This window comes from Gopherus evgoodei, chromosome 4 (assembly GCF_007399415.2).
Source record: "Gopherus evgoodei ecotype Sinaloan lineage chromosome 4, rGopEvg1_v1.p, whole genome shotgun sequence".
NCBI classification, from domain to species: Eukaryota; Metazoa; Chordata; order Testudines; family Testudinidae; genus Gopherus; species Gopherus evgoodei.
In genome coordinates, this window is record NC_044325.1 from 7140967 (window position 1) to 7160437 (window position 19471).

The 19471-nt window shown below is 40.6% G+C and overlaps 1 protein-coding gene across 3 annotated transcripts in view; it reads right to left on the reverse strand.

The window, feature by feature from the left end:
• NEMF (nuclear export mediator factor) overlaps positions 1–19471 on the reverse strand; it is a 32004-nt gene that overhangs the window by 2659 nt on the left and 9874 nt on the right. For 2 of the 3 annotated variants that reach the window (XM_030562810.1, XM_030562811.1), the window contains exons 11-32: positions 18847–18909; positions 17891–17968; positions 17316–17524; positions 14832–15017; positions 14070–14133; positions 13403–13491; positions 12575–12678; positions 11519–11581; positions 11078–11190; positions 8327–8384; positions 8120–8178; positions 6950–7070; positions 6518–6803; positions 4696–4747; positions 4553–4602; positions 3157–3304; positions 2699–2776; positions 2413–2610; positions 1726–1758; positions 413–519; positions 251–294; positions 77–156 (exon numbers count right to left, since the gene is read on the reverse strand). In XM_030562810.1, the coding sequence (XP_030418670.1) occupies positions 77–156; positions 251–294; positions 413–519; positions 1726–1758; positions 2413–2610; positions 2699–2776; positions 3157–3304; positions 4553–4602; positions 4696–4747; positions 6518–6803; positions 6950–7070; positions 8120–8178; positions 8327–8384; positions 11078–11190; positions 11519–11581; positions 12575–12678; positions 13403–13491; positions 14070–14133; positions 14832–15017; positions 17316–17524; positions 17891–17968; positions 18847–18909 (2283 nt within the window). Of the gene's footprint in view, positions 1–76; positions 157–250; positions 295–412; positions 520–1725; positions 1759–2412; positions 2611–2698; positions 2777–3156; positions 3305–4552; positions 4603–4695; positions 4748–6517; positions 6804–6949; positions 7071–8119; positions 8179–8326; positions 8385–11077; positions 11191–11518; positions 11582–12574; positions 12679–13402; positions 13492–14069; positions 14134–14831; positions 15018–17315; positions 17525–17890; positions 17969–18846; positions 18910–19471 lie in introns of those variants that run through there. The other variant, XM_030562812.1, reaches the window with a different exon arrangement.

Below are 19471 nucleotides of genomic sequence, written 5' to 3' on the forward strand. Positions count from 1 at the left end.
GAAAGGAATAGCACTAAATGCTGCTTTCATTCTTGCTGTAGTATAGTTTGAAGAAGCCAAGGAGATGGCTCTTTACCTTAACACTGCGAAATAAATCTTTTTCTCTTGCTGTAGCTTCTTTGTAATGCATGAAATTATGCAAAGCAGTCTTGGCAGCTGTAAGAAGTACATGAAAGAAATTGTGAAATGGCACATGCCAGCTTAAAAAGCTGCTGGGTTGAAAAGGACTCTACTATGCTGTATACAGTACCTTTCCCTTTCTTCTGGGTGCCTGGAGTGAGCTTCACTTTATATCTTTCAAAAGAGAAAAAAAAATACCTGTGTAAATGGTGTGATTTAAAGTAACTAACTCAAAGTCCTGCCAATCTGTCAAGTTCAAGTTCATTACTTCAGATAAATCGCTGCAACTTACTTATAGTTTGTCATGGTAGTGTAAGGTGCACATATTGGTATAGCAAAGAGGAGGATATCCTCCAAGTGAGGCTGGCCTGTCAAAGAATTTAGCAGTTTCTCTCCTTCCTAAAATAGCAAAGACAATCCTTGCTGTGAAACTAGAAAACAACATTTAAACAAAAAGCAACAATGAAAGTAATAAAAATAAACCCATCTTTTACTATCGAAGAGGTTGGAATTTGATCCTTCTCTCTCACAGCCCAAGTGCAGAGAAGTCATAATCCCCATGTGTATATCATACCATAATCTGTTGTCACAGTATTACTGAAATGTACTCAATTTATCAAGAGATGATGGGCTATTGGAGAAGCCCTAATTTAAAAAAAATCTGATAAGTAAAATCTGAATGTCCAAGGTGACATGGCTTTTAGTCTTAAATGAGGTAAAGGAGAGTTTCCAAATTTGGTTTATATTTTAGCAGAGTCAATTAAGACTTGTTAATACAGAAATAAATAAAGTACATACTTTTCCTCTTAGAGAAATCCATTTCTTCAAATTCTCTAAGTGTGGAATACATCAACTGAAAGCTTATGAGAAAATATATGCTTTGTACATTGAATATAAAGTGCTTTTTAAAAAGAGTCCAGTAAACAATTTTGTAAAGTAAACCGGAACTTTTAGTCTAGAGAACTGTTTTCATCAGAGTTAGAGTTTACTTATTATGTCAGCCTATAGGGGATGTGGGATCATCCACTATTCTGAAGTCTTCATGGAGTTAATCAGGTGAAGACAAAGGGAAAACTACTTAATGGGTTTGTCAAATCCTTGTTATTTTAACCAAGTTTTGTTGGAACTTGAGTATTTATTACCTTAATGCTATGCACTAATATAGCCATACAACTGAGAGACTAGGAAGGTCACATTTAAACTCTCCACTAGAAAAACGTTAACTGATTTGATCCGTATAATAAAGAAACATTTATACCTGGATTGACAATTCACATCCTAACTGTGACTGAAAAAGCCAAGTTATAATGCAGGGATGATACGTCTGAACTCATGGGGTCTATTGCAAAGTCAATCAATAAACCTCAGCTGTCATTACGCATAGTGACCGGCTCCCTTCTGGAAGGGCAAGTGCCTCACCTCTGTGACATGCCCAGTCTTCTCCAAGTTAGGAACTGTAAGCCTCACTGACACACCTCAAACTGGGTTAGCAGATAGGACCTTGGGGTCCAGGCCATTCGCAGTGTTGAGCAGAGACTCTCTTAAAAACTTGTTCTAAGCACTTATTCTAGCACTTTATGAGAAGTGTGAAGGTAATAAATTTACCTCATTTTCCTGTTGATCTTGATCCTGTTCCTCCTGCACCACAGATGTAAATAAAAGGGAACATTAAGATTTGTAGAACATCAGAATACTTCTCCCAGAAAGGTCACATTCCCAGCAAACAAAGCCATGTGTGGGTACAGTCTCCTCAATGCGTATGGAACTCCATTTTAAGGGAGAGTATGTCTGCTACTGCTGCATTTTTATATAGGGTTTTTCTTTCTATCCCCAAACTTCCTTGGCACATGCAGAGGTGGAAGGAGATAGATTTGGGTGGAAATATTGAAATTCAAGCTGCCAACCTAAAAAACTTTTTATTGTTTTTTAACTGCACAATTGATATAGCATGACATTAAGAGATCCTCAACACAGCTCAGCCACACACCATACCCCTCAGACTTCAAGTTTTGGTGGATCTGTGCTCCAGCGAAGGCCAGGGAGCACTCTCCTGGTTTCTTGGGTTGGTGCCCCTTACAACTATTAAAAATTAGTCCTGACATTATATACACTGTTCTCAAAAAACACTGATACAAGAAAAGTGGCAACTACACGAATGCAGCAGAGTAAGCAGTTCTGCAAGCACCACACAGATTCAGTTTAATATTTATAGTACAATAAAGTAATGATTTAACAGCCTGAGCAGCAAGATGCTGCAAAGTGTGGAGAATGAAACAGGTCTACAGTGTTTACCTTCTCCTCCTGCTGATCTTCCAGGGCCATGTCCTGTAACTCATGTGTTAATACTTCTACTGGGGGGTGGGTTTCTTTATGACCTGCATCAACCTGATGGCCACTCTTTGGTTTCTGGGTTTGTTTCTTTACTGATTCTTCTTTTATTTTTCCTTTTTTACCTTTCTTCACTTTTTCTTCTTTGCTTGACCCTGCAGACTAGATTTCACATATGAAAATAATTTAAACCTACACTCAAGCACAGAACAAACAGTACAAAGGAAAAGCCATAGTTATTTTGGCTTACACCCAACAGCTTCATTATGAGCTCTCGATCTTCTTCATCCTGGTCCTTGTACTTCTCTTTCATTTTTTTCATCTTACTCTGCAGAGAAGAAAAATGGGGGTTAATAGTTTAGCAAATAACAAAAAGGAATTTCTGCAAATATCGACCTAGAGCTCAATTCTTCATTGGCATATGGCATTTAGTCTCCCTCTGTTCTTTTTAGTTTAAGCACTGTGTTAACCCAACAGATGTCATTTCTATTCAGAGAAGTATCAAGTGCTGAATGTTAGTCAATCAACAACTGTTATTAAACACAGACAACTATTCAAGTGAGTCTAAATTTGTCAGCTGCCTGGAGATGTTTGAATATGCAAATTGAATATTGGGCAAATGCAAAAAAAATTAAAAATATGATGCATCTTTAAGAGGGCCCTTTTCATTGGATAAATTAATCAATTCTGCAATTTCATCCATTCTACCTTCTGTCCTCGTTTCATGGGCTGAGGGGCTGACATGCTCTTGTTTGAAACAGGAGAAGATGGGAGCTGCATGCTGGTCTCTCTGTCCTTTCCTTCAGGTGGTTCTAAATCCTCTATGTCATGTTGCTGCTTCTTTTTCTTCATTTCCCTAAGAGAAAAATAATCATTGGGATACGCCCTCCTACAGGTTTCTGTGGTATGAAACGACAATGATCTTATGTTAACATAGCACCTATCTTCCCAAAGGATACATCTCTACAAGTTCAGTCAATAGACCAATTAAGAACAAGAACACGGGAAAATAGGTCACATCTATAATAAAAAATTCAAAATTTAAACATAGAAGCCAATGATAAAAAGTGATTCAACACCACATGAAAAACTGCTTACTTGGCACTACTGGTCCCATAAGATATACACTGGGATACAAGGCTACTTCTGGGTCTGTGTTCCCAGAAAAGGCCAAGGTAGGAACTCACCAAGCTCAAAGTTCTTGGTTTTCCCTCCCCTCAGACCATGGAACTACAGGCAGCCCTGCTGCTTCAGCCAGTGTCTTTCATTCTTATCAAAATAAGTAATGTTTTGTCCAAAAAAATACAGAACTCTTCTTTCTGCAGGGAGGCCCATCTTTCCTCAGAGAACAGAATCCACTAAGCAGTGAGCACCTCCTGGCACACTGGAAAGCTGGTGCCTGTAGCTCCAGCCCCGGAGCCTATACAAGGAGCCGCATATTAACTTCTGAAGAGCCACAAGTTGGCCACCCCTGACCTAAAGGTTCCTGGTTCAAGCCTTAGCTTTGACAAATGTACCCAGAGTGAAAGGGAGGATATCTAGAAGACATGGTCAGATCAGCTGATGTCAATGTGGCTTAGGCAGGCACCTAGCTGGAAACTGGCAAGCTCTTTAAGCAACTACATCCAGAAAGGAAATTGGTGCCCCTTTGGCTCCAACTCCTATCTCCACCTCAAGGGCCCACAAGAGAGGCTGCTGGCTTAGAACTGAGTTTGGATTCAGTTCCTGCCTTTTTCACACACAGAAGCATGGGACCATCACCACAGCATTTCTGCGGGAAATAGTAGTCTGTGGCATAGAAACCTGAACTAGATCACAAGCCCTTACTAATTCATGTCCACAGTGTGGAAGTGATCCTTCATATTCTGAACCAGACCTTTGAAATTAACCAGTATCCCATCAAAAAACCCAATTCTTCCAGCTAATAAAAACCAGATCCTTTGTGTTCACAGTGTCTGTTATATCCATATCATTAATTTCAAGTGGCAAGAAACACACTGCAAGTGACTTCCTCCAAAAAGGTTAACTCCTCCTCAAGAAATGAGGACTTTCATACATGGAGATATTTAAGATCTTTCCTTCCCTCAAATGAAGACATTCTTACCTTCTCTCCTTGGCTGACAAGTGTCTTCGCCCATGTGACTTACTGTCACTCTAAAAAAATGAAAAAAAGTTATATTTCATTATTTCCACTCATAGAAATCACACGCTGTGCCACTTGTTTGAAGATCTGATCAGGGAGCTTACCAGATTAGATGCTTCCTCTTTTGTGACCATTTTCTGGTGGGATCTGTGAAGACTGAAAGGTGCAGCGTGTCGTTAGAGAAATAACAGTCTGATAACACAGTTCATTCTATGCCCATTCATTTCTTGCCCGTGAAGCTGCTAAGTGGTAGGAATATTAGCCACTGGCACTAATTGGAGATCACCATCTCATTTCAGGTGGCAATAATTTTCAGTCACTACCATCTTGAATAAAAACAGAAGTGCTCTTAGGCTTCCTATTTCCTAGGTCCTGGTAGGACTCTTGAGTGGAAGAAGGTTGGTCTCCCCAAGGAGGAAAAATTATGAAATGCCCTGTGCTTGAAGCACCCCTAGCAACCAATATATCTTGATTCTTTATAGAGTCCCACATGCATTCTCAGAAGCACACTAGGGAAATGTGAGCTAGATGAAGTTACCATGAGATAGGTGCACAACTGATTGAAAGACCATACTGAGAGAGCAGTGATCAATGGTTTACTGTCAAACTGGGTGGGTGTATCTAGTGGGGTCCCACAGAGGTCAGTCTTAGGCCCGGTACTATTCATTATCTTCATTAATGATTTGAATAATGATTGAGAGTATGTTTATTACATCTGCAGATGACACCAAGCTGGAGGGGTTGCTAGCACTTTGGAGGACAGGATTAAAATTCAAAATGACCTCAGCAAATTGAAGAATTGGGCTGAATTCAACAAGATGAAATTCAATAAAGATAAGTGAAGTACTCTGCACTTAGGAAGGAAAAATCAAATACACAACTACAAAACGGGGAATAACTAGTTAGGTGGTAGTGCTGCTGAAATGGATCTGGGGGCTATCGTTGATCACAAATTGAATTATAGAGTCCACAATGTGATGCAGTTGCGAAAATGGCTAATTTCATTCTGAGCATGTATTAACAGGAGTGTTGTATGTAAGACACAGGAAGTAACTGTCCCACTCCACTCGGCACTAGTGAGGCCTCAGCTGGAATACTGTGTCCAATGTTGGGCACCACGCTTTAGGGAAGATGTGGACAAATTGGAGAGACTCCAGAGGAGAGCAACAAAAACAATATAAGGTTTAGAAAACTTGACCTATGAGGAAAGGTTAAAAAACCTGGGCATGTTTAGTCTTGAGAAAAGAAGATTGAGGAGGGACCTGGTAAGTCTTCAAGTATGTTAAGGGCTGTTATAAAGAGGACTGTGATCAGTTGTTCTCCATGTTCACTGAAGATAGGAGAAGTAGTAATGGGCTTAATCTGCAACAAGGGAGATTTAGGTTAAATAGTAGGAAAAACTTTCTAACTCTAAGGGTAGTTAAGCTCTGGAACAGGCTTTCAAGGGAGGTCATGGAACTCCTATTGTTGAGATTTTTAAGAACCAGTTGGGCAAACACCTGTCAGAGATGGTCTAGGTTTATTTGGGTCCCACCTCAGGGAAGGGGGCTGGACTTAATGACTTCAAGGTTCCATCCAGCCCTACATTTCTATGCTTCTATAACAGCCTTGACAATGGCCAGAATACCACATACACCCCAGCCAGAGAATGCATTAGTGCAGTGGTTGCTACCGTCAGGAGAAGGGGGCTAGGATAACCCAAAATGAAGAACTGTGTAGAGAAGACCATCTAGGAAGGGTGGGCCAGCACTACCAAACATGTATACATTTGTTTTACTTGTTATTCAGGCAGCCTGCATCTTTGAACACTAGGATTAGTCTCATGTACTCACTGCAATCCCTCTTATCACGTAAACATAGTTTTAAGGCACTGACATTCATAGAATGGCTCATATTGCTGACAAATGTGGAGGCTCTTCTGGTTACCTTTGTGGCTGAAGATGTGACAGGTCGATTGCAGTGTCTGGATAATTTATCTCCTCCTCCTTCACTTCCCTCACCAGCTCCTGACCTTCAGCCTCTTCTTCAGATTCTACATCATCATCTTCAGAGGTTTCCTCTTGTGCTGGTGGCTTGTTTATTCCATCCTTGTCTGTGTGAGCAACATCCTCTTCGAGGTTACTGTCAGCCCTGACTTCAATACCATCAGGCATTTCTTGAGACAGTGCCTTCTCGTCATCTGTGCTGCTATCATCTCCTTCTGGTGCTTCTTCTAAATGAGTTAGGGGAAAAAGACATTTCAGTTTAAAGACACTTGACTAACATATTATTAATTCAGGAAGCTGAATGCACATCCCGATGTATTTTTAAGAGTTCCCAGTGGGCCCACAGTAAAATATATTAAACCCTCCATAATACCTAGTAGCTCCACTTCTTCTGACACCAGTTCATTGGTACTACTGGTCACAGACTCCATATCCTCATCCTGCACTTTGACCTTTCGTTCGTCTCTGTGTCTCCAAACACAAGATTCTTCCACCTAAATGACAGAAGCAGCTGCTTTATATTGAGCAAAAGGATTTCCGAGGAAACTGGCTTATACCAAACCGAATGAGAAACTGCCGTGAATGAACATCTGGAACTTCAAATTTTAATACTGATTCTTAGGAGCCCAACACCAATATTCTGCATGGGCTCCATTCACCTACTCTTAAAGTCAATGGAAAGAATCTCACTGATTTCATGAGGACTGGATCTGGCCAAGAGATTGAAAACAACTACATTAATGCAAGCTCTTGTGCGGAAACCATTTGGCAAACCTTAAGTGTTCCTTGTTTGTCTTGACATCATCTTCCTGTTTTTCCAGCATGCCCTTCAATCTCATTCCTCTCCAGAAACAAATTCTTCGTGTCCCTTGAACTCATTTACACCTTCCTGAAACTGCCTTCCCTGGTGATTAATACCAGACCTTTACTACCCTTTACATGCAATAACTGACTTGCCTATTTCAATTTCTTTTCCTTATTTTTAGGGAAAGACTCCTAAGTTTTGGAGCTCTTTTACCAGTGGAGAGGAAAAGGGTGGGGGGAGGAGTGTCAATTATCGAAAACTAATTTTGAAAGCATGTCCCTAAAAGATGAAGGCTAGTGAGAGCCCACTGTAGCTAGTCACACACCCATCCAACTGCACACAAAAAGGGAGCTTCAAGAACTCCTGCTAACACTTTAAACACTTGTTATTAAAAACAGTATCTGGAGGCACTGTGCTCACAGGATTTGTTTGTTCTAAATAAATAATTAAAACAACAGGAATCCCACTCCAAGGGGAAAAATATTTAAAGAGTGGCAGCTCCTTTGGTAAGCTCAGCCCATTGTACCCCGTTCGTTTCTTCAGTTGGCTGTTTCTGAGCTGCATGCCCACCCTCATGAACTAGGTTAAAGGATTCTCTTCCATTCAGAGCAAACAGAATGATAGTGGCATACTGGAAGGGAAGGTGCTTATGGGAATTGAGGATTGTTGTGAACGATTTCATTTTTATGCTTATGTAAGAAAAAAGAAGACAAATGTAACCAATGAATGGGACAGTACCTTAAATAAGAAGCTAAACCCCATCATAAGATATGAAGGTGGAAGAAAGTTTTTTTTCCCTGGCGGGGAGAAAAGGAAAACATAAGGTGGTTTAAATATATAAACATTTTTTGCCAAATTCTTGCAGTGATCCTTGTCACTGTAGAAGATACAGATTTTCCAGATAATTGTGGTTTACAAATTGATGGTCTCTCTTCAAGTTCTCACCTCTTATCATGAAGCTTCCTGTAGTCAGATATTCTCCAGTTGGTGCTGTTTTAGACACCTAAGAAGAGTACCACATATTGTATATTTAATAAAGTACTGTAGAAAACTGTGCCTCATTGAGTAACAACAATAATAAAAATGAGCATTTAGACTAACTGTGTTTCTGATTTCTAAGGACAGCTTTGTAACTTCACAAAGTGAAGAGTATTATAGGGAGGATTTTCTGAGGAACAACCTTCCATCACCTGACGCCTTTAAATCATCATTGGACGTCTTCCGAAAAGATGCTCTGGTTCAACCAAAAGTTACTGGGCTCGATGTCAAAATCACTGGATAACATTTTATAGACTGTGTTATGCAGAGGATCAGATTTGAGAGTAACAGTCTCCTCTGGCCATAAAAATCTATGAACCTGAGGGCTTGTTTTCACTACCACGGTAAGTTGACCTAAGATACGCTACTCTAGCTATGTGAATAACATACCTGGAGTCGATGTAGCTTAAATTGACTTATCCCGATGTCTTCACTGCGCTACATTGATAGGAGACACTCTCCAGTCAATTTACCTTAATCTTCTTGAGGAGCTGGAGTACAGGGATCGACCAGAGAGCGCTCTGCCACCAATTAGCAGGTCTTCACTAGACCCGCTAAATCGACACCTGTAATAGTGTTGATCTCCCCGGTAGTGAAGACAAAGCCCTCAGTTTTTCCCCAGAGCTGACCTAAGTGGGCTGTGCAATGGAAGACTCCCCATTCCACTGCTCCCAGGGCAATACTGGTGCTCTGCTTGCAGAAGGTTCCTTTGAGACCAGCCTTCTTTGCCAGAGAGAAAAGTCCTTAATCAGTCTTGAGATTAAAGGTTCAAAGCAAAGCAGAAAGAAATTGTTTTCCCAGTAGGGAAGCAATGAGAGATTCCAAAACTTTTTGAGAACTAATCTGTCACTGTTAGTGCCCAAGACAGCTATCAAAACCACACACAGATACTTAAGTAGAGATACAACAAATGTCTACATGAGCTAGCCTCAGTTACAGTACAGTGCCATGAAGAAAGAACACTCTAGAAAGGGTAAACCACAGCAAGCTTGGTGAAATTATGTCAAGTGACTGACTAGAAAACAGATCAGCTCTCCATGTTGCCTGCCCATTCTAACGTTCTAGGTGTTTTACAACAAAAACAAACCAACATTTAATATGCGAATTAAAGTTCTAACAGAAAATTAAAAACTGATCACACTTTTAAAAAATCATTCCCAAACAATATGACCTTGTGCTGGGGTACACCACGCCCTTTGAGGAGACCTGCTGGAGGCCTTGCAGTCCTACCACACCCTGCCCCAGAAAAGGCACAGTAAAGGTAAGTCCTCCAGGCCTGCACTGAAAGGCTGCAGAGGAGCAGACAATCAGAGCCTAGCAGGCTCAGTTAAAAAGAGCAGCAGGGCCACCTGAGCAAGTCAGTTCCTGACTGGGACTGAAATGGATAAGACAGACTCTCCAGGCAAGGAGCCCTGGACGAGACCCTGTGCAAACAGGGAACAAGAAAGTAGAACCCAAAGACTATAACCCAAGGTAATGAGTGAAAGTGATGGGACCAAGTGGGAAGCCATCCAGGAATAGCAGCAGCAACCAAGTAGCAGAAACAGTATGTGGCTGTTGTCTGTAGGGTCGGGACCTGGAATAGTGGGTGGGCCTGGGTTCCTCCACCAGCCACAGGAGAAGTGGCTTAAGCCTCAAAAAAGGGACAAGACTCTGCATTAAAAACCTAAGAAAGGGGCTGGGAGTTTAAACAGGACTAGGGATGGAGCTGAAGATCCTGAAGAGGGCCAACCATTCTTTCAACTTTGTTACCCCCAGAAGGGGACTGAAGTTAAGGAGTAAAATGGCTGGAGAGCTGGGATGCTAGAGAACTGCTGATGACAAAGTCTCCAGGGAGAATGCCTTGAGGGCAGTGTTCCATAACAGGGCAGAGACAGACAGAAAGCTAGCCCAGAAGGGGCTGAGAACTGAGCCCAAAACTGGGGGCACAGATACCATCATGGGCACAGTGATAGTCTGTGTTGGAACTTTGTCACCCAGAAGGGATTCTCTCATGCATTTAGACTATACCTATGTCTACACTACAGCTTATGTTGGCATAACTTATATCTCCTAGGGGGGTGAATAAATCACCTGCCTGAGAGAGACAAGTTACACAACATAAGCACTGGCATGAACAGCACTATATCAGCAGAAGAGCTTCCCCCACGACATAGCTACTGCCACTCGTGGAGGCTGAAGTAGTTAAGACAACAGGAGAACACTCTCCTGTTGGCTTCGAGCAGCTGCTACGCCACAGTAAACTCTGTAGTGAAACCGTGCCCTATGTGTGACTTAGCCAGAGGGCTGAGCCACTGAAGATCGACTTGATGAGGGCACCAGCCAACGGGCACCATGAGCTGAGAGAGTGCAGGTTTGCACCCAGCCCACCGGAGGTGCTCACAAGAGATGAATGCAGCGCATCACAGATCTTTAACCTCTTTTTAAAAGATGCCGAACCCACAGCATTTCTTGGGTCATGGGCCCATTATACCAAAGATTCACAAACCAAGGCCACTGTGGTAGAGCCAGGGAGAACTTGTAAGGACCATCACATATTATACACAACTGTGTTTCTTTTAGTCTTTAATTTCATCTGTGGTGACATTTACATCTACAGTTCTTCACTCATTCTTTCAGAGATTAACTTCTCAAAACTAACAAGCAAGATGTCATTACCTGATGATGATAAACCCACCAGGCACTAGTGATGATACGAGCATCCCAGGCAGCACTGTAACATAATGCCATGGTGCCTGCCTCAGTCAGGGTACGGGGAGGGATCGGCTCACCTGTAATAGCAACACCACAACATTTGGGTTATCTGAGCACATTTAAAAAGTAACCAAACATTGTAAAAAAGGATCTCAGAGTGGGGATGTACAGAGGCAGTTCCTGAAGGCAATTTTCCAGCACAAAGAAGTACTGTGCTATTATGGCTTCATCACTGGGTTGCACATTAATAAGGAATGAATTCAGACTAAAACTTGTCAACCTAAAAGCCGAAGTGAAATGGACAGTGGACAAAGATGTAAGAATACATTTTTACTGAAGTCAGTTATATTTCAAATTATTTATTTTTAACAGATTATAAATCACAGTCAACCACAGATGAATTACCTGTAGGATTCTTGATTACACAGCTAGTTGCACCATGTAGGTCAGCATGCACATATACATCTCCTGAAACAGAAAAGCGATGATTGAGACATGTCATTGAGCACACTCAGTTCCTGCACTGATTATTAAGAGAGGGTTCCAAGCTTTAATTAGAAATTGATTTACTTGGATCACTGCCAAAACATTCACATATTCAGGGAAAGTAAGTATGTCTCTTGTCAATTATACCCCATTCTAGTCAGTATTTATTCTGACATCAGAATCATGGTGAACTAAGACCTTTGGAATGCTAATATATTGCAGTATTTCTGAATTCTGTACTGTAGAACAAGGGTTCTCAATTTTTTTTCTTTCTGGGGGCCCCCCTGCAACATCCTATAAAAACTCCACAGCCCATGTGTGCCATAACAACCATTTTTCTGCATATAAATGGCAGGACCCAGTGTTAGGGGGTATCAAGTAGGGCAACTGCCTGGGGCCCCACGCCAAAGGGGGCCCTATGAAACAAAGTTGCTCAGGTTTCAGCACGCAGTGGCTGGTCTCGGAGCCCCAGGCTTCAAGCCCGTGAAGTGGGGCTTCAGCTTTCTGTCCTAGGCCCCAACAAGTCTAATGCCAACCCTGCTTGATGGCCCCCCCAAAATCTGCTCGCAGCCCCACAAGGGGTCCAGGACTCTTAGTTGAGAACCACTGCTGTAGGAAAATACTAGCTATAACTTATGCTCCTCCACGTGGAACGATGTACAATTGCAAAAGGTAAAGTCTGTTAGTTTGTTTTTTAACTCAGTTCAGGCAATTTCAAAACTATTGGGTGAAGAAACTGCATTCCATATCACACCTCACACATGGACATAATTATAAAGCTCCAAAGAACTTCACAGTCTGAAATTCCAGACAATGGAGAAAAATGAGAATGCATACAAGCAAGCTGAAATTTTATACACAAGCTAATAAAGATCTAACGGTGGTTCTCAGTTTTGGATGTACAATATGAACATTTATAACAATCAGCAAAGAAAACAAAAACTATGCTGACATGTTTGATTTAATCTTACTAACCTGATTTCAAATATCGCTTCACAATCATTTCATTCTGCTGTTGATCTCTTCCAGCAATAATGAGGTAATTTTCAGAGCTAATAAACCACAGGAACTTCTCAAACCTGTCAAATTACATAAAACCACCCTGTATAAAATAAGTGCAACTGTTGCCTATTACAAAAAGTATGTTTTTGCCAGGGTCTCAGTACTTTAATGTATTATAGGTGGAAAGACAGGTATTCTCAAAGATACTTTGTTTTGTTGACCAGCTACATTTCATACATATATACAGGGCATAAATTCAAGGTATTGTACAAATGTGATTGTGCTGTCAATCATATTCTTTAAAAGAACACATCAAGCAAATTACAGTCTATTTTTTAAACTATAATTGCTACTTTTAAAACAGCTGTTTATAAAAAGGGATAAAGTATTTCTTTTACTTTCCATGTTTACTCTGCGTGTACTTGATATAACTTTGTGTACAGTCCATCACCCCAGCTGTTTGTGCGGATCTTTTATATAGCAGAGAAGAGAAAATGTTTAATTTTTTAGGAAAACATGGCCCCAATCCCACAAGAGGATCTACACAGGCAAATCCGCATATCCATGCAGAGCAGTCTTGAAGGGGCCCACCTGTGTGGATTGACCGGCAGGACTGGGGCTTATAACTAAAATCACAACAACTGACAAGGGACGTGCAGCTGGGTGTAGAACCAAAACACTAGTTTTAACTCTTTGTTTACATGAAATCTTTTTTTTTTTTTTTTTTTTTAACAATGTCCTTTTAAGTTTGCACGGAATCACACACGCATCTGAGAGGGTAACTATCTAAAGTTTACTTGCCAATAAACTTTTCTTGCTTTCTGAATGGTGGTAACTGTCTGAACTTCTTTCAATGTTTGCTTTGTCTTCTTTTCTGCTGATTTGAATGCCTGTTTAGGAAATATGGACATTCCCAATTCTACAAATGCAGTGATCATACAAGCAATAAACAAACAGTAAGACAATATGAAGAAAAATACTCCCAAAACGTAGTTTGAGACAGTACAGCCACTCATTTGGCATATATTCAGTTTGCAGGCCTAAAAACCATTTCTGCCCAAAATTAGAGGCACTTCATTAAATGCTGTCTTAAACTCTTCATCATTTTGAAAAGTCATGTCTGTCTCCATTATCCTGCCATGTAGCTTCTCTAAAATGTGTGCTCTGAAAACAGCATCAGATACCTGATAATAATGGTTCCTGTTAATGCTGCCTCAGCTACTGGTCTGTCAGCATTTCCATTATAAACCCTTTTAAGGAGTTCAAAGTAAATGATTCAAGGTTGCAACTTGTCAGCCCTACATGTAGATTAAATTGTTTTGGCAAGCGTGCTGGGAGGGAGCTGAAACATTAAATCAGCGTAACTGCATTAACAACACAAAAACGTACATTTAGAAGTTCAGTTTTAGGCTGTGGCAATAAAACAACATCTTTGCTTTTAACTACATTCAAAACAAACAATAAATACCTTCTCTGCAGCTTCTACCGTCTTCTGCGTTTTTTTGGCAGCATGTCTCTTATGATCATAATATCTGTGAAACATAAATCCATTTACATCTCAGATCCCAGCATAGTAATTCATTTTTATAGCTATTTCTTCCCATGGTACTTCATGCCAGCAGTAAATACTCCATTCTGATAATGAAAATGTTATGTTTGGCTTAGCTTTTTTGCTTATTGCCTATCACTGTTCATCTGAAAATTGTATCAGTTGACATTAAGTTACTAATTTATTATCCTCACTAGAAATTTAGACCCCTGCCCTTTATATTTGCTTTGCAGAGAAAGTAGCCATTATGTCCTGTGTCTGTTTCTATGCTTGATGTAATTAACATTAAATTAAAATGGTTGTCAGAGACTAGTTAACACAGAAATAGCAAGAGGACATTCTGGGGCAGAGGAATGGACAGTCTATAACTAAGGTAAGGTCATACACATTTAGTGTGTATGACCTTACCTTAGGTACATGGGGGGAGGGATAGCTCAGTGGTTTGAGCATTAGTCTGCTAAACCCAGGATTGTGAGTTCAGTCCTTGAGGGGGCCATTTGGGGATTGGTTCTGCTTTGAGCAGGGAGTTGGACTAGATGATCTCTTGAGGTCCCTTCCAATCCTAATAATCTATGATTCTATTTCTGTAGGAAAAAGACTAATTTCTTTGATAGTAGCAGAGTCTACTGAAATTAAGCTGATAAGGGGCAGACTACTAAAAATACACAATTTAAATCTTACTTTTTAGCATTGGCATATGCAGACAAACTGAGATCAACATCAACCAACAATGGCTTGTTTTTCTGAGGTTTCTTCAGCTGTTTATTTTTATGCTTTTTCTTCTTCCCCTTTGGTTCTTCAACTTCTTTCCAATGATCAGCTTCGTCATCTTTCTCCTCCTCCTCCTCTGATAATACATACGGGTTTCTACCAAAATATAAAAGTATATTGATTGTCTTTAAAAGTACTCCAGACTTTTTAATTGTAAAAGTTAGCAAGATGCATTCCTCCTTCCATTAATTTTGTAAATAATAATACAAAAGATACACATTCTTTTTTTCAGTCTGAAGAAGGCTCTATGGTTATGAATAAAGATAAATGTGTCATTACAACCGTTTTGATTATGCACTTTCAGACAGAAGGAGAACAAAGATGAAACAAATATAGGACATTTTACCCTTCATCTTTGTGCAAAAAGAAGAGTAGATTGTGGCTCATTACATTTAATCAAAGCAAATGCAAGATAGGTAATGGTCTGAGATTTTGTGAAATATCTGATCCATCATCATGAAGCTATTCTGAGCAAGTATTACTTTGAGTTGCCTTTGCTACTCATCAACACAGTGAACTCTGCCTTCTCTTGCAATGTTTGGCATGTGTAGTCTTAAGGAGGTAGAGGAGCATACAGCATAATAATGTTTCTCTGCATCACACAGCAAAGTATACTATTCTTTCCATTACCTTCTGTAGATTCAACTATCTTTAGATGATGTATATGATTAGCTGTGACCTTAATTCATATTGCGAAATAAACTGAAATAGCAGAGAGACTGACAGATTGCAAGGCCAGAAGTGACCATTGTGATCATTTAGTCCAATGGTACCCAAACTTTTCCTCTTGCACCCTCCTCAACCAGCAACGGAACATGTGCATTCCTCCTGAACTCCTGGGCCAGGAGTGAAATCGTGGCCAAGCTGGGGTCCGGGGCCCAGGAGTGGAGCTGTGGCTGGGAGCCAAGAGTAGGGACCAGAGGTGGAAAGGGGTCTGAACCATGTCCGGGAGCAGGAGTGCGGCCGGAGCTGAACTGGAGGCAAAGTGGGGCTGGGTGGTGCTCCCTCCCCACAGCCCCACAGGGGCTGGCCCAGGCCCCACTGCGTCCCTCTCCCCCACGGAAATTCCTACGCACACCCTACAGTTTGGGGACCACTGATCTCGTCTGATCTCCTGCATAACACAGACCATAGAATTTCCTCAAAATAACACAGGAAGCAAATTGTGACAGTGAGCAGACGCAAGATTATCTCAGTCCCACATTCTGCTCAGAAGCTGGAATATATATCTGGAAACCCACTTACAGGTCTGTCACATCTTAGGCACATTTAACATGTGCAATTTCAGCCTTACGCGGTCGGCAAAAACAAGAACAAAAAAAAGAGAAAAATAATTTAAATACTGTTTCTGTAGTGCGGGCGATTCCACCCGCCATTACACTCAATGTAATTTTGACTATACGTGATTTTCACTTTACGCGCTGACTGCGGAACGTAACCCCAGCGTAAGATGAGACAGACCTGTATTCACTTTTTGCTTATCAGTACAGTTCTCATATCCTTCTTTTCCATTCTGACTTAAGATACTTTCCACTATCAGTTTTTTACTCTCTATTAGGCTTCCTAATAGGGGTCTCTATATATCAGCTCAAACGAAGATCTCTTATATTTGGTTTTAGGATCATGGGATTTCCAGTGAATTTACACAGTTAAATATATTTCTAGTTTGATGCCAATACCTGCAGGACCCTTATGTTTTATACCTCATTTAGTTTTTTTATTTTTAAGTGTCCTCAAGGGCAAAGCACTGATCCAATATCAAGCTTCTTGTGATGATTTTCCTGGAGGGAGCAGAATGATCTAAATCAAAGCTCATACCAGTTTGAATTTTGAACTCTAACTTGATTACTGGGCCATCGTGTCCAGCCAGCCTGCAGCATGCTAAACTTCCAGCGAGATTCCCTTTTTCTGGCATCAAGGAATATCAAGATTCTCTAAGTTACTGACTTTTTAAATGTATTTGTTTTGTATAATATGTTTGGTGTTGCCTATTGCATCAAACCAAACGAGAGGCATGTTTCCTGGAACTGCCTAGGACGTGCAGGTAAAAGTGCTTTTGCTCACTACTGCCCTTTCCTCTTAGACATTTCCCACCACTTTTTAAATGTGATCAGTTAGCTCTTGCTTTTATATAGCTGAAGAGTTTATTTCAGTTACTGAACTAAAGGGAAACCAAGAAAGAAAAGGTGCATATTGAATCAGTGCCTCTCTGTCTGTTCACAAAGCCCTCACACTCACGCTTTAATGCTACTATAACCCAGCACCATGAATACATCTGACATCTATTAACTGAGAAAATGATGTAAACTCAAATGAAGATGCACTTTTCCTAGTTAACTTGCTAGTTGTGGGATTAGTCCCTCTTAATGTCTTGTTGATCTACAACATACTTACTTTAGTAGCATTGTGATATGATTTGTCTGAAGCTTTAATTCTTTGATTGCACTCGCAACAGGGTCTCCCTGAGCCTGAGCTTCTTTTACAATTGCTCCAATTTCAGTCCAGTCTATCTGGTTGGCCAATGCACTGCGAACCACCTGGATAGCTCGGTCAACTACGTCCAGGTTCATTTCTACGAGTTCTCCTTTTACCTTATCAACTTCCTTCAGGAAAGAAAAAGCTTTCTTACAATTCAGACTAAAAACCAATTCAATTTTATAAAAATGACGATTAAAGAAACAAATACATACAATTAATACAGCTGCACTAAAATTAAACACCACATTGTTCAAAAGGCGACCTCTTGCAAGGGCTTGCAAAGCATTGACAAGAAGCAGTGTATCATCACTACAGTTCACACTTCACCAAAAAGGGAGAGAAGTTAGAGGGAACTTGGTAGTGAATAAATACTCCAATTTGTTATCTCAACTGAACACTAAGGAACACAACTTATGGTGAAGGTGATACTGCATGGAACATTAAAAATATTTTTTCTTTAAAACTTGTCTTATGAAAACACATAGTTCTACCTGAGCTTGATGAAGAGATTCAAGTCTATGCTCATGATCTTTACGAACATTTTCCAGCTTCTTCAGTGCTTGTTTTTCCTTTCAACAGCCAAAGAGAAGAAAGGAAAAATATTATTAAAAGGTAAGATGTTTAAAATCAAATGTACACAAGTTAAGAAGGAAGGTATTGTACCTCTGGGGTCAGGCTTGAGTTAAGAGAGATTACAAGTATCGGTTACAAGGTACATAACCAGCATAGATCCAGATTGGAATGTGGGAGTTTTTAAAGCTTCAATGAATAAGTGATCTCGGGTATGCCAGCCACAGAATGTATTTAGAGTCCAAGTCAGTACTGGTGTAGCGAATAGGTACATGTGTGGGGTGCATCCTTTGGTTCGTCAGGGGAAGAAGTGAGTATTTCCCTGACCAGCAGTCTTGTTTACTCATCCTAGTACTGACGGTGTCCCATGATGTGCTCTGTGTCGATGTCTCTGGACCATCAAATGGTGTCAGACACCATGAGCTGTCTCATGAGCTGGGCATAGCACCTATCAAGTCTGCATATTACAAATTTTACAGTGGTGGATATTCAACACCCAACTGTGTCCTATTACAGTACAGAGAAGAAAGATGTGGAAACGGGATTCTGATGAGCACTGTCATTCTGCTGAGCCACTGTAGCGAAAGCCACTTCAGTGATTTTTGCACAGGCACTCCCTTGTTGATTAGCTATTCAATGCTGTGTGCACAGTTTAAGAGGAATCCATGGAAGCATCATAACACTAATGATAGTAGCAGTCATAGTGACTGTAATTTCCCAACAAGAACTGCCCTTACAAGTCAACCCGTTATCTTTAATTGAACAAGACCGCACCCACACACCAAACTATAAAGAGCCCCTAAATCAGGCAAGTGTTTAGCACCCTGAAACACTAAAAGAGTTAGATCAGCTGTTCTGCTCATGAATGAGACTGTACCTGTTGTAAAGCTTTTAAATCGATCTTCTGACCTTCTAGCTTGGAGTAAAATTCATCCACTGCCTTCAAGAGAAAAAGTCAGTTTAAAGAATCTCAAAAGATGCAATAACCTAGACCAGGAAAGAGTAAGCAGACAGGGGGAGGTCCTGTTCCCAAGAGGAGACTGCAGAGATTGCAAACAGGAGTCTGATCCTAAAATAGGTTTCAACAACTTCCCCAGCTCTACCTAGTCAAGGGCCAGTTCAGTAAGGTACTTAAGCACAGGCCTAGCTTTAACCATGGGACTGAACTGGAGCCAGATTCTATATTAGCAAATGATGTAGTAAAGGAAGGAACATCTTCCTTAATGTACGTGTGTATCTACTGTGAAAATACTCTACGTACAGCCATCTCTGCAATGAGCCATCGTAATAATCAACTGGTTAATAAGAACAGAATTGCCAATTTAAGCACATGAAGTTCAATACAGTTCTTTGTGGTTGGTTTCAATAGGCAGAAACTGCTTACGATAAAGTTTCTGAGTTTATTTATGCTACAGAAATCACCAACGCTGGGAGGTAGGTGGTACAAATATGATGGGGAGGCATGGCAGGAGAGTGCCAAGTGGGGAATCTAGCCATCAGAT